This window comes from Canis aureus, chromosome 11 (assembly GCF_053574225.1).
Source record: "Canis aureus isolate CA01 chromosome 11, VMU_Caureus_v.1.0, whole genome shotgun sequence".
Taxonomy (NCBI): Eukaryota; Metazoa; Chordata; class Mammalia; order Carnivora; family Canidae; genus Canis; species Canis aureus.
In genome coordinates this window covers 19,057,613-19,070,458 of record NC_135621.1, presented here as the reverse complement: position 1 = coordinate 19,070,458, position 12,846 = coordinate 19,057,613, and the positions used below count along the sequence as shown (strand labels likewise).

The 12,846-nt window shown below is 39.6% G+C and overlaps 1 protein-coding gene across 1 annotated transcript; it reads left to right on the top strand.

The window, feature by feature from the left end:
- Positions 1-1,904: 1,904 nt before the first annotated feature.
- Positions 1,905-11,448, top strand: LOC144322983 (olfactory receptor 6C75). The gene is made up of 3 exons (XM_077913194.1): positions 1,905-2,822; positions 9,202-9,209; positions 11,418-11,448. The coding sequence occupies exons 1-3, from the start codon at positions 1,905-1,907 to the stop codon at positions 11,446-11,448; spliced, it is 957 nt and encodes a 318-aa protein (XP_077769320.1).
- Positions 11,449-12,846: the final 1,398 nt, after the last annotated feature.

The following is a 12,846-nucleotide window of genomic DNA, read 5'->3' as shown; positions in this document are numbered from 1 at the left end:
TAGATTTATACTTTATACAAGTAATCTCAATATATGTAAATAAAATTAAACCTCATAATTTATATGAAATATATAAATGACATTTTAAAAACTGCTACAATTTAAGAGTTTCATGAAACATTTTTGTTCATTATAACATAAATATTTTGTGATTGATAGAAGTACATGATGGTTTTGTGTTCTTATTTAAATATCTTTTAATAATTATTTTTAACATAGTTAATATCAGGACATCATGTAATCATTTTTGTACATGATTCAGAACAATTTCTTTCATGTGTCTTAACACTGAGCAGATCTACTTTATGTTTTACCTTTGCACAATGTGAATTTTATAGAGTGAAGGTTAGCATCCATCATATAAAGACAGAAACAAAAAAAAAACCCACATATCTTATGACCACAAAGAGGACAAATGATATAAAGTAGGAATAATTCCCTCCCAAAAATCTTGTAGGTAAAGAATTTCAGGGAGTTCATTAACATGTCAAATTAATTGGCTAATTGTGAGTAAATATTATTCCCTTTGAAAGCTCTGAAACCTTTGAAGGATATAGAAAGCAAATGAGACATTGCAGACTTAACCAGGCTATCTGGACAGTTAAGCATTTCTTAAAATGACCTTAGATGGCAGCATTTCTAAGGGTCTCTTGGAAAATAAGAACTTTAAAAAGGAAAAAATTAAACAAAGAAAAGTGCTAAATCATTTTAGAAATAAATAAGAGCACCTAGAGCTTACAAAAATAAAATTAGGACTTAGGTTAAAGTATTGCTTTAAGTATAAGAGAGCAGACTCATGATAGGTAGATAGTAAATACAAATATATTTAAGAAGAATATACATATATATATATATATATATATTTGTTTATTTTAGAAAGAGAGAGCATGAGGGGGGAGGGTCAGAGAATGAGGAAGAAAATTTTAAGCAGACGCCTCACTGAACATTCCTCACAACCCTGAAACCAAGACCTAAGCTGAAACCAAGAGTCAGATGCACAACCTACGAGGCCATCCAGGTGCCCTAAGAAGAATATATTTATAATCTTAGAAAAGACCATTATGACAGGTTCATAATTAAAATTAAAATGATGGCAGAGACATTGGAATTAGATTAGGGTTACCCTCCCATCCATTACATATGTATACTGTTAGTATACTGTATACTGTTAGTACACAGTACTCTACCAGATGAGCAAATGATCTCTATAGATTGTAAAAGGCTGAATGCGAAAAGGAGACAGATATGTTTATTCAAAATAAAAATGTTAAAAATATATGAAGAAGAAAGCAAAAAAAAAAAACCTTCAAAATTTTGCAATATGCCAGGAGTAGTAAGCCCTGAGTTTTATTAGAGAAGACTTCCATCTCAGAGGTTTTAATCTCTTTTTTTCTTGTTTTCAGAAATAAGTAAAAAACTTCAGAAGACAGGGATTTATACTGAGATATGTGAGACTACAATGAAAGACATATAGGAATAATGAATTAACATATTACATAATAAATATGTCAGTTTTAATAAATCTTTTGTTTCTATGTACCACAAAATCATTTATCTCCAAAACCATAAAGCAGCAATGACCTTTTCAAAAAGTGTTTCTGTGTCTATTTATGTGTATGTTTTTTTTTAAATTTTTATTTATTTATGATAGTCACACAGAGAGAGAGAGAGAGAGAGACAGAGACAGAGACATAAGCAGAGGGAGAAGCAGGCTCCATGCACCGGGAGCCCGATGTGGGATTCGATCCCAGGTCTCCAGGATCGCGCCCTGGGCCAAAGGCAGGCGCCAAACCGCTGCACCACCCAGGAATCTCTGTGTGTGTGTGTTTCTTTTCTGGTGTCATAACTTTCTTACTGTTTCATCTGTTTTTCAGCTAAAACAAATACCATCATAAAGAAGGAAAATGAGAAATCACACAGCAATAACAGAGTTTATTCTTCTTGGATTGACAAATGACCCACAGTGGCAGGTTGTACTTTTCATATTTCTTTTTGTTACCTACATGCTCAGTGTGACTGGGAACCTGATCATTATCACCCTCACTCTTTCAGATCCCCACCTGCAGACTCCAATGTATTTCTTCCTTCGAAACTTCTCATTCCTAGAAATATCATTCACGTCTGTCTGCATTCCCAGATTCCTTGTCACTATCGTGACAAGGGACAGAACCATTACTTACAATGGTTGTGTGACTCAGCTATTTTTCTTCATCTTCTTGGGGGTGACAGAATTTTACCTTCTGGCTGCCATGTCCTATGACCGCTACGTGGCCATCTGCAAACCCCTGCATTACATGACTGTCATGAGCAGCAGAGTCTGCATCCTTCTTGTCTTTAGCTCATGGCTTGCAGGATTCCTGATCATCTTTCCACCATTAATCCTGCTGCTGCAACTGGATTTCTGTGCCTCCAATATAATTGATCATTTTATTTGTGACTCTTCTCCAATTCTACAGCTTTCTTGTACAAACACTCACTTTCTAGAACTCATGGCATTTTTTTTAGCGGTGGTAACACTTATGGTCACCTTAACCCTAGTTATTCTCTCTTATACATACATCATCCGGACAATTCTGAGAATTCCTTCTACGAGTCAAAGGAAAAAAGCCTTTTCCACATGTTCCTCCCACATGATAGTGGTCTCCCTCTCTTATGGTAGCTGTATCTTCATGTACATTAAGCCTTCTGCAAGGGAAAGGGTAACTTTAAGCAAAGGAGTAGCTGTGCTCAATACCTCAGTGGCTCCTCTCTTGAATCCTTTCATATACACACTAAGAAACCAGCAGGTGAAGCAAGCCTTCAAGAACATGGTTCAGAGAATGGTCTTTTCAAATAAATGAATGGGATTATGCAAAAAGTTTACCCCTGAAAGCAAAATTGAATGAAGAACTCTCTGCCTTCCTGTATGTAAATTCTTTAAACACTTTGATTCATTCTTTCAGATAGACATAATAGACATATATAGAGAGACATATATATGTATATAGACATATACGTGTGTATATATCACAATAATATACAATTATATATATAATAAACGCATCTTTTTATTACTCCAAAAACCAGGTCCTAACTGGTTTTCTATATAGAAAACAGTCAATCTTATCCTGTGTAACTAAATTTCAGATGTTAATAATCTCCATTGTTTCTCATATCAAAGCAAAGCTGCTTATACATTCATAGAAAAGATATGGATTACTATACTCTAAGAAGATACTAAAAACCACATGCAAATATGGAAACTATTTTATGTAAAATAAAAATATGTATCAATTAATATTTCTTCTGTGCAGCCAAGAAAACATGTTTAAAAGTAGTTATGAATCTAACTCAATACTAGGCAAGTGGATTTGACTTTGGTTTCTTGATTTCAGCTTGGCCTGATAACATAAGTTAATGTAAAGAGCTCTACATAGTTTATAATAAGAAATATTTTTTCTTATTTCTCAAAGACAGACAAGAGTGTCCTTGAGCACTCACTTATTTCTTACCACTGTCCTTTTAAAGGATGGGTCACATTTTTAAAAACAAATTTGACATGATACTAACACAAAATGAAAATTAAGTGAAAATTTTATTCAATTTAAATTATTTATTGGGTAATTTGTAAAGATATGAAATTACATAGATTCACTTTTGTGAGAATGTAACAAGTAAGCAGAAATGCAAAGTTAAAAATTAGGAGTGTATACAAACAGCCTAAAAATGTTAAGTAAATGAATATATACTATATATATGGCACATGTAATAGGTATGTAGGTAGAGAGAGAGAGGAAGGAAAATAAGAGAGTAAGGGGAAGTTGATCCTCTTGATTGGCAGAAACTTCTCTGAAGAAGTTGATTATAATATTCACCTTGTTAGTGTAAGTTTGAAATACTATTGTAAAGCATTGTGAAATAATAATATTTTCATTGCAATCTGATGGTTGGTGAGAAATGTATCAGATATATGATGGAGCTCAGGTTTTTAGAGACTTTCAAAAGTATTTAAGTTCATATTATTGTTCACACTAATATTTCTAAAATGCTTTTCCTTTAACAATAGGGAAAATTACATATATGTAATGACCACACAAAGCACACTTGTGTCATAATCTTTTTAAAAATCAAATGGCAATTACCGTCACTTTCTTGTTTTGTGGTTATTAAATTCTTCTAAGTAGCAATGGAGTAAATGTGATTACATTTTTCTAAGACATTCCATTTAATTATGTTTTCTGTAAAAGGCAAACCACATATTTTTTTTAAATCTAGAAGCAATGTTATAACACAGGAGAGGTAGTGGTATTTTCCAGTTCTTTGTAACTACTTTTTGTACTATCCATTTGCTTTCATAAATATGCAGTTATTATTTTTATCCCTACTTCATGCAGTACTAATGGAAACCTTTCAGTACAATCTTTCAGGAATTCTGCCTGAAATCCCTGCTTAAACTGAAATCCTTAATATAGTTTAGTTTATGAAGAGAGAGGCAGAAATGAGTGAAGAATAATCTAAGATAAAAGAAAAATAAAGTTTTGCTTCGAAGAGGATTTGGGTTGGATACTCAAGTGAATTATTTACCATTTAAAACCACATTCAGAGAATATCGGACAAAGCACGGTCTTCTCCCCCTCCTTTATGTGGTCAAACATGCTTTTTGGCAAATTCCACATGAAAAGAATTACTATTAGAAACTACATATTAGGGCAGCCCCAGTGGTGCAGCAGTTTAGCGCCGCCTGCAGCCTAGGGTGTGATCCTGGAGAACCTGGATGGAGTCCCACATCAGGCTCTCTGCATGGTGCCTGCTTCTCCCTCTGACTCTCTCTCTCTCTCTCTCTCTCTCTCTCTCTCTCGTGTGTGTGTGTCTATGAATAAATAAATAAAAATCTTTAAATAAAGAAACCACGTATTAGTTAAAAATTATGTGAACAGATTTTACAGCATATTCAATTGCTTAAACTTTCCTCCTTTTATTTTCACTAAGGAGATTATAAAAAAAGCATTGAAGATATCTTAAGAAATTCATTGATTGCATGCTTAAGTGATCTTATGATTTGCTGAGTTTTTAAGGAGGAATGAGTACTCTGAGCTGAGGGTAATATGCAATCTGAATGAGGCAAAACTTCACATTATTAGCCAAGTACAAGAGTTAATGACAATGTTCTTATTGAACAAATGAATGAATGAGTGGGTGAATGAAGGTATTTAAGGCACTTGGCTCTGGCAATAGCAAAAATAGGTCATTCTCAGTATCATCTTATTTTCCAGTTTCCTAGTATATGCTCCTGGTTGTTTTTTTCCCTGTTAATTTTATTTCCAGAATATAAAAATCTACAAGAGTTTTGATTTTTTGATTTTTTTTGATTTTCTATGGCACCTTCATATCTGTGTGTGTATATGTGTGACTGTGTGTGCATGTATACACTATCCCAAACAGAGTAATACTTAAACTAAATCTTCATGTAAATATTTTTTAACCAGAGATATTTATTTATTTATTTATTTGTCTGTTTGTTTATTTATTTATTTTTGTACCTTTTTTATGAGACTTCAATTTGCCAACATATACTATAACAGTGCTCATCACGTCAAGTGCCACCCTTGGTGCCCATCACCCAGTCATCCCAACCTCCCACCCACCTCCCCTTCCCCTTGATTCCCAGAGTCAGGAGTCTCATGTCCTGTAATCCTCACTGATATTTCCCACTCACTTTCTCTCCCCTTTATTCCCTTTCACCAATTTTTATCTTACCCAAATGAATTAGGCCATATAGTGTTTGTCCTTCTCCAACTGACTTACTTCACTCAGCATAATACCCTCCATTCCATCCACGTTGGAGCAAATGGTGGTTATTTGTCATTTCTAATGGCTGAGTAATATTCCATTGTATACATAGACCACACCTTCTTATCCATTCATCTTTCCATGGACACCAAGGCTCCTTCCACAGTTTGGCTATTGTGGACATTGCTGCTAGAAACATTGGGGTGCAGGTGTCTTCCATTTCACTGCATTGATATCTTTGGGGTAATCCCTAGCAGTGCAATTGCTGGGGCGAAGGACAGTTCTATTTTTAACACTTTGAGGAACCTCTACAAAGTTTTTCAGAGTGGCTGCACCCATTCACATTCCCACCAACAGTTCAAGAGGGTTCCCCTTTCTCCACATCCTCTACAAGATTTGTTTCCTGTCTTGTTACTTTTCACCATTCTCACTGGTGTTAGGTGTTATCTCATTGTGGTTTGGATTTGTATTTCCCTGATGGCCATTGTTGCGGAGTATTGTCTCATGTGCTTGTTGGCCATGTCTACGTCTGCTTTGATGAAATTTCTGTTCATGTCTTTTGCACATTTCATGATTTGATTGTTTGTTTCTTTGCTGCTGCGATTCATAAGTTCTTTATAGATCTTGGATACTACCTCTTTCTCTGATACGTCATTTGCAAATCTCTTCTCCCATTCTGTAGGTTGTCTTTTAGTTTTGTTTACTGTTTATTTTCTATGCAGAAACTTTTTATCTTGACGAATTCCCAATAGTACATTTTTGCTTTTGTTTCCTTTGCCTTCATAGATGTATCTTGCAAGAAGTTGCTGTGGCCAAGTTCAAAAAGGGTGTTGCCTGTGTTCTCTAGGGTTCTGATGGATTCTTGTCTCACATTTAGATATTTTATCCATTTTGAATTTATCATTGTGTTTGGTGTAAGAGAATGGTCCAGTTGCATTCTTCTGCATGTGACTGTCCAATATCCCAGCAACATTTATTGAAGCGACTGTATTTTTCCAGGGGATAGTCTTTCCTCTTTAGTCAAATATTAGTTGACTATAGAGTTAAGGGCCCATTTCTGGGATCTCTATTCTGTTCCACTTATCTATGTGTCTGTTTTTGTATCAGTACCATACTGTCTTGATGATCACAGCTTTGTAGCACAACTTAAAATCCGGCATTGTGATGCCCCCAGCTCTGGTTTTCTTTTTCAATATACCCCAGCTTACTCGGGGCCTTTTCGGATTCCACACAAATCTTAAGATGATTTGTTCCAATGCTCTGAAGAAAGTCCAAAGCATTTTCATAGGGATTGCATTTAATGCATAAATTTCCCTGGGTAGCATTGATATTTTCACAATATGAATTCTTCCAATCCATGAGCATGGAATATTTTTCCATCTCTTTCTGTATTCCTCAATTTCTTTCAGAAGTGTTCTGTAGTTTTGAGGGTATAGATCCTTTACCTCTTTGGTTAGGTTTATTCCTAGGTATCTTATGCTTTTGGGTCCAATTGTAAGTGGGATGGACTCCTTAATTTCTCTTTATTCAGTATCATTGCTAGTGTATGGAAATGCCACTGATTTCTGGGCATTGATTTTGTATCCTGCTACACTGCTGAATAGCTGTATGAGATCTAGCAATCTTGGGGTTGAGTTTTTTGGGTTTCCTACGTATATTATCATGTGATCTGTGAAGAGGGAGAGTTTGATTTCTTCTTTGTCAATTTGAATGCCTTTTATTTCTTTTTGTTGCCTGATTGCTGAGGCTAGGACTTCCAATACTATGTTGAATAGCAGTGGTGAGAGTGGACATCTCTGTTGCATTCCTGATCTTAGGGGAAGGGCTCCCAGTGTTTCCCCATTGAGAATGATATTTGCTGTGGGCTTTTCATAGATGGCTTTTAAGATGCTGAGAAATGTCCCCTCTATTCCTACACTCTGAAGAGTTTTGATCAGGAATGGATGCTGTATTTTGTCAAATGCTTTCTCTGAATCTATTGAGAGCATCCCCTGGTTCCTAGTTTTTCTCTTGATATCTATCACATTGATTGCTTTACTAGTGTTGAGCCAGCCTTGCATCCTGGGGATGAATCCCACATGGTCATGGTGAATAAACTTCTTAATGTATTGTTGGACCCTATTGGATAGTATCTTCTTGAGAATTTTTGTATGTGTGTTCATCAGGGACATTGGTCTATAATTCTCCTTTTTGGTGGGGTATGTGTTTTGGAATAAAGGTGATGCTGGCTTCATAGAACGAATTTGGAAGTATTCCATCTCTTTCTATCTTTTGGAACAGCTTTAGTAGAATAGGTATTTTTTCTTCTTGAACATTAGATAGAATTCCCCTGGGATGCTATCTGGCCCTGGGCTTTTGTGTATTGGGAAGTTTTTGATGACTGCTTCAACTTCCTCCCTGGTTATCAGACTTTTCAGGTTTTCTATTTCATCCTGTTCCAGTTATGGTAGTCTGTGGTTTCCAGAAATGCATCCATTTCTTCCAGATTACATAATTTATTGATGTATAGCTGTTCATAATACATTTTAAAATCATATGTATTTCCGTGGTATTGGTTGTGATCTCTCCTTTTTCTTTCGTGATTTCCTAATTAGAGTATATTCTCCTCTACTTTTCTTAATGCAGGCTAATGGTTTATCTATCCTTTTAATTCTTTCAAAGAACCAACTCCTGGTTTTGTTGATCTGTTACACAGTTCTTCTGGTCTCTATTTCATTGAGTTCTGCTCAAATCTTTATTAACTCTCTTCTTCTGCTGGGTGTAGTTTTTATTTGCTGTTCTTTCTCCAGTTCCTTTAGGTTCAAGGTTAGCTGTGGATAATATTGTTTTTCCAGTGTTTTGAGGGAGGCCTGTATTTCAATGTATTTCATCTTAGGACTGCTTTTGCTCTGTCTCAAAGATTTTGAATGGTTGTATCTTCATTCTCATTAGTTTCCCTGAATCTTTTTAATTCTTCTCTAATTTCCTGGTTGACCCGTTCATCTTTTAGCAGGATGCTCTTTAACCTCCACGTATTTGAGTTTCTTCCAAATTTTTTCTTTTGATTGAGTTCAAGTTTCAAAGCATTATGGTCTGAAAATATGTAGGGAGGGATCCCAATCTTTTGGTGGTGGTGGAGACCTGATTTGTGACACAGTATGTGGTCTATTCTGGAGAAAGTTCCATGTGCACTCTAGAGGAATGTGTATTCAGTTGCATTTGGATGTAAAGTTCTGTAAATATCTGTGAAATCCATCTGGTCCAGTGTGTCATTTAAAGCTCTTGTTGCTTTGGAGATGTTATAAATAGAAGATCTGTCATTTGCAAAAAGCCCATGATGATGTCTCCCACTATTAGTGTATTATTATCTAAGAATGTCATTACTTTGGTTATTAAGTGATTGATATACTTGGTATCTCCCACCTTAGAAGCATAAATATTCATGATTGTTAGGTACTCTTGTTGGATATAGATCTTTTAAGTATGATGTAGTGTCTCTCTTTATCTCTTACTACAGTCTTTGCGATAAACTTTAATTTCTCTGGTATGAGGATTGCTACCCCTGCTTACTTTTGGGGACCATTTGAATGATAAATGGTTCTGCAACCTTTCGTTTTCAGGCTGGAAGTGTCTTTATGTCTAAAATGAGTCTCTTTGAAACAGCAGTTGGGTCTTTTTTTTTATCCAGTCTGAAACCTTGCATCTTTCGATGGGATCATTAAGCCCATTCACATTCAGAGGTACTATTGAATGATATGAATTTAGTTTTTTAGTATTACCTATTCAGTCCCTGGTTTTATGGATTATTACTTTAGGCATCCTCTTTCTTTTACAGAGTCCCCCGTAATATTTCTTGCAGAGCTGGTTTGGTGGTCACATATTATGTCAGTTTCTGCCTATCTTGGAAGCTCTTTATCTCTCCTTGTATTCTGAATGAGAGCCTTGCTGGATAAAGTGTTCTTGGCTGCAGGTTCTTCTCTTTTAGGACCCTGAGTATATCCTGCCAGCCCTTTCTGGCCTGTCAGGTTTCTGTGGAGAGGTCTGCTGTTATCTAATATTTCTCCCCAGGTAAGTTATGGATCTCTTGTCTCTCACTGCTTTAAGGATTTTCTCTTTATCTTTGGAACTTGTGAGTTTATTAAATGTTGAGGTGTTGATCGGTTTTTATTGATTTTAGTGGCCACCTCTCTTTCTCCTGGATCTCAATGACTGTTTCCCTCCCCAAATTAGGGAAGTTCTCAGCTACGATTTGTTCAAACATGCTTCCTGGTCCTCTGTCCCTTTTGGCACTCTCTGGAACCCCAATGAAATGTAGATTTTTTCCCCCTGAGGCTGTCATTTATTGCCTATTACCTTTCCTCATGGTGTTTTGTTTTTCCTTTTTCCCTCAGCTTCCTTCCTTGCCATCAACTTGTTTTCTATGTTACTAACTCTTTCTTCTACCTCATTAACCCTCGTCGTTAGGACCTCCAGTTTGGATTGCATCTCATTTAATTGATTTTTTTATTTCAGCCTGATTAGATCTAAATTCTGCAGTCATGAAGTCTCTTGAATCCTTTATGCTTTTTTCCAGAGCCACCAGTAGCTTTATAGTTGTAGTTCAGAATTGGTTTTCTGACATCAAATTATAATCCAAATTCTGTATCTCTGTGGCAGTGAGTACTGTTTCTTTTTTTTTATAGAGTAGTGTTTGATTCTTTGTGTTTAGTTCTTCCTCCTCGTCATTTTGCTCTGTGCAGTGTGGTTGTATGAGTGGGCTGCATCAAGAATATCAACCACGAACTAAGTAAATTTCACCCTCGATGATTCTGCTGAGTTCAGAGACCAGAAATTGAAAACAAGAATCAAAATATATAAAAAATAGTGAGAGGGAATAAAGGGGAAAGGAGAAAAATAAGTGGGAAATATCAGAAAGGGAGACAGAACATGAACTCCTAACTCTGGGAAACGAACTATGGGTGGTGGAAGGGGAGGTGGGCAGGGGGTGGGGGGTGAGTGGGTGGTGGGCACTGAGGTTGGCACTTGACGGGTTGAGCACTGGGTGTTATTCTGTATGTTGACAGATTGAACACCAATAAAAAATAAACTTATTTTAAAAAAAGGACCATTAGAATGAAAAGTGAATTTTAAAACAATGTAGTAAAAGTAAAAGGTCAGGAATCCTAAAGCAGGAGAAAGAAAAAGAAAAAAGAAAAAAAAAAACCAATGAGGTGGTGATTGGGAGATGGTGATGGTGACGAATTTGTAGTGGAGAGAGCATGTAGTCTACCTGAGGGGTTCTAGAGGATGCTCCTCTTGTTTCTGAGTATATTAAATTCTGTATATTAGAAGATCCTCAGTCCCAAATTTATATAAACCAGAAATACTTGCAGAAGGTCCCACCACTGACCAACAAAACATAAATGAGATAGAAGAGGGGGACAGAATGGGAATGAGGAATCTCACATGATGAACCAGCACGGTGTTACCACTTGGTTCTGGATGCATGCTGGTCATGTTTTAGAAGGTATTATCTTCCCTCATTGTAGAACAAAATGAGGCAGAGAAAAAACAAAAAGCACAAAACAATAAAAAAATGTATCTCCTCTCTTGTATATCTCCCCAAATTATGTTGATTATGTTGAAGGGAATATAGAAGTGGAAAACCTATCTAGGACCTGTCATTGTAGAAATATGAAAGTGAAGACAGAAGAAATTTAAAAATGAAGAGGTGGTGAAATATTGTAGTTAAGGTGGAAAAAAGAGTAAAAAATTGGAAATTTACAGTCTGCTAAAACGAAGTGTATTGGAAAAAGGAAGAAAAATAATAGGAGGGTTACCCCCTGCTTGTATATACTGCATATCCCTTGACTTCCCCTGGAGCTTTCCAGCGCTGCTCCGTGAAGAACTAGCTCTTCCCCTGTCCTTCCAGCTGGTCCTTTTTTAGCAGGGGCTGCTCTGCTGATTCTCAGGTGTGTGCACCTGGGGGAGCAGCCCCGACCCCCTGCCAGGTGCCGGGCTCAATGGGAGCTGTTGACCCCGTGAGGTCTCTGTCCCCTGGCAGCCCCGGTCCATCCCAGGCACCAGGTGACACCAGGAGGAACAACCACACTGGAAGTGACCATGTCTCCAACTCTGGAGTCAGCTCCCTGAGTAACCACCGGTAGTTCCCATTATTCACTGGCCTAGATGCTCCTGGGGTGGGGGGCACTGACCTGCACAGCTTGGGGGCGCCTGGGGGCAGGAGTGTCCTCCTCCCTGTCCTGTGCCCTCCCCCCCCCGCCTGCCCCTGGGGGAGCACAGGATCCTGGGCTGTGTTCCCCCCGCGCCCCGGGCTGTAGGGCCTGGGCTGCTGGCATCCCGCTCCCGGGGCTGAGGCTCCCGAAGGCAGCAGGGCAGAGTGCCCCGCCCGAAGCCCCGCTGCCCCAAAGCCCTGCTTCCCCGTTGCCCCCATCCGCCCGACGCCCCGCTGACCCCCTCTGCCCGGAGCCCCGCTGACCCCCTCCGTTCGGAGCACCCCGCTGTTCTCTTCTGCCCAAAGCCCCGCTTTCCCGAAGCCCCACTGCCCCCCTCTGCCTGGAGTCCCCCGCTGCCCCCCTCTGCCCGGAGCCTCCCGCTGACCCCTCCGCCTGGAACCCCCTGCTGACCCCCTTCACCCAGAGCCCCGCCGACCCCTCCGCCCGAAGCCCCGCTGACACCCTCTGCCCGGAGCCCCCCCGCTGCCCCCCTCTGCCCGGAGCCCCGCTGACCCCCTCTGCCCGGAGCCCCGCTGACCCCCTCTGCCCGGAGCCCCGCTGACCCCCTCCCCCGGAGCCCCGCTGACCCCCTCCCCCGGAGCCCCCCGCTGCCCCCCTCCGACCAGAGCCCTCCCTGACCCCCTCCCCCGGAGCCCCGCTGCCCCCTCCCCCGGAGCCCCCCGCTGCCCGCCTCCGACCAGAGCCCTCCCTGACCCCCTCCCCCGGAGCCCCGCTGCCCCCTCCCCCGGAGCCCCCCGCTGCCCACCTCCGACCAGAGCCCTCCCCGACCCCCTCCGCCCGGAGCCCCGCTGCCCCCTCCCCCGGAGCCCCGCTGCCCCCTCCCCCGGAGCCCCCCGCTGCCCCCCTCCGACCAGAGCCCTCC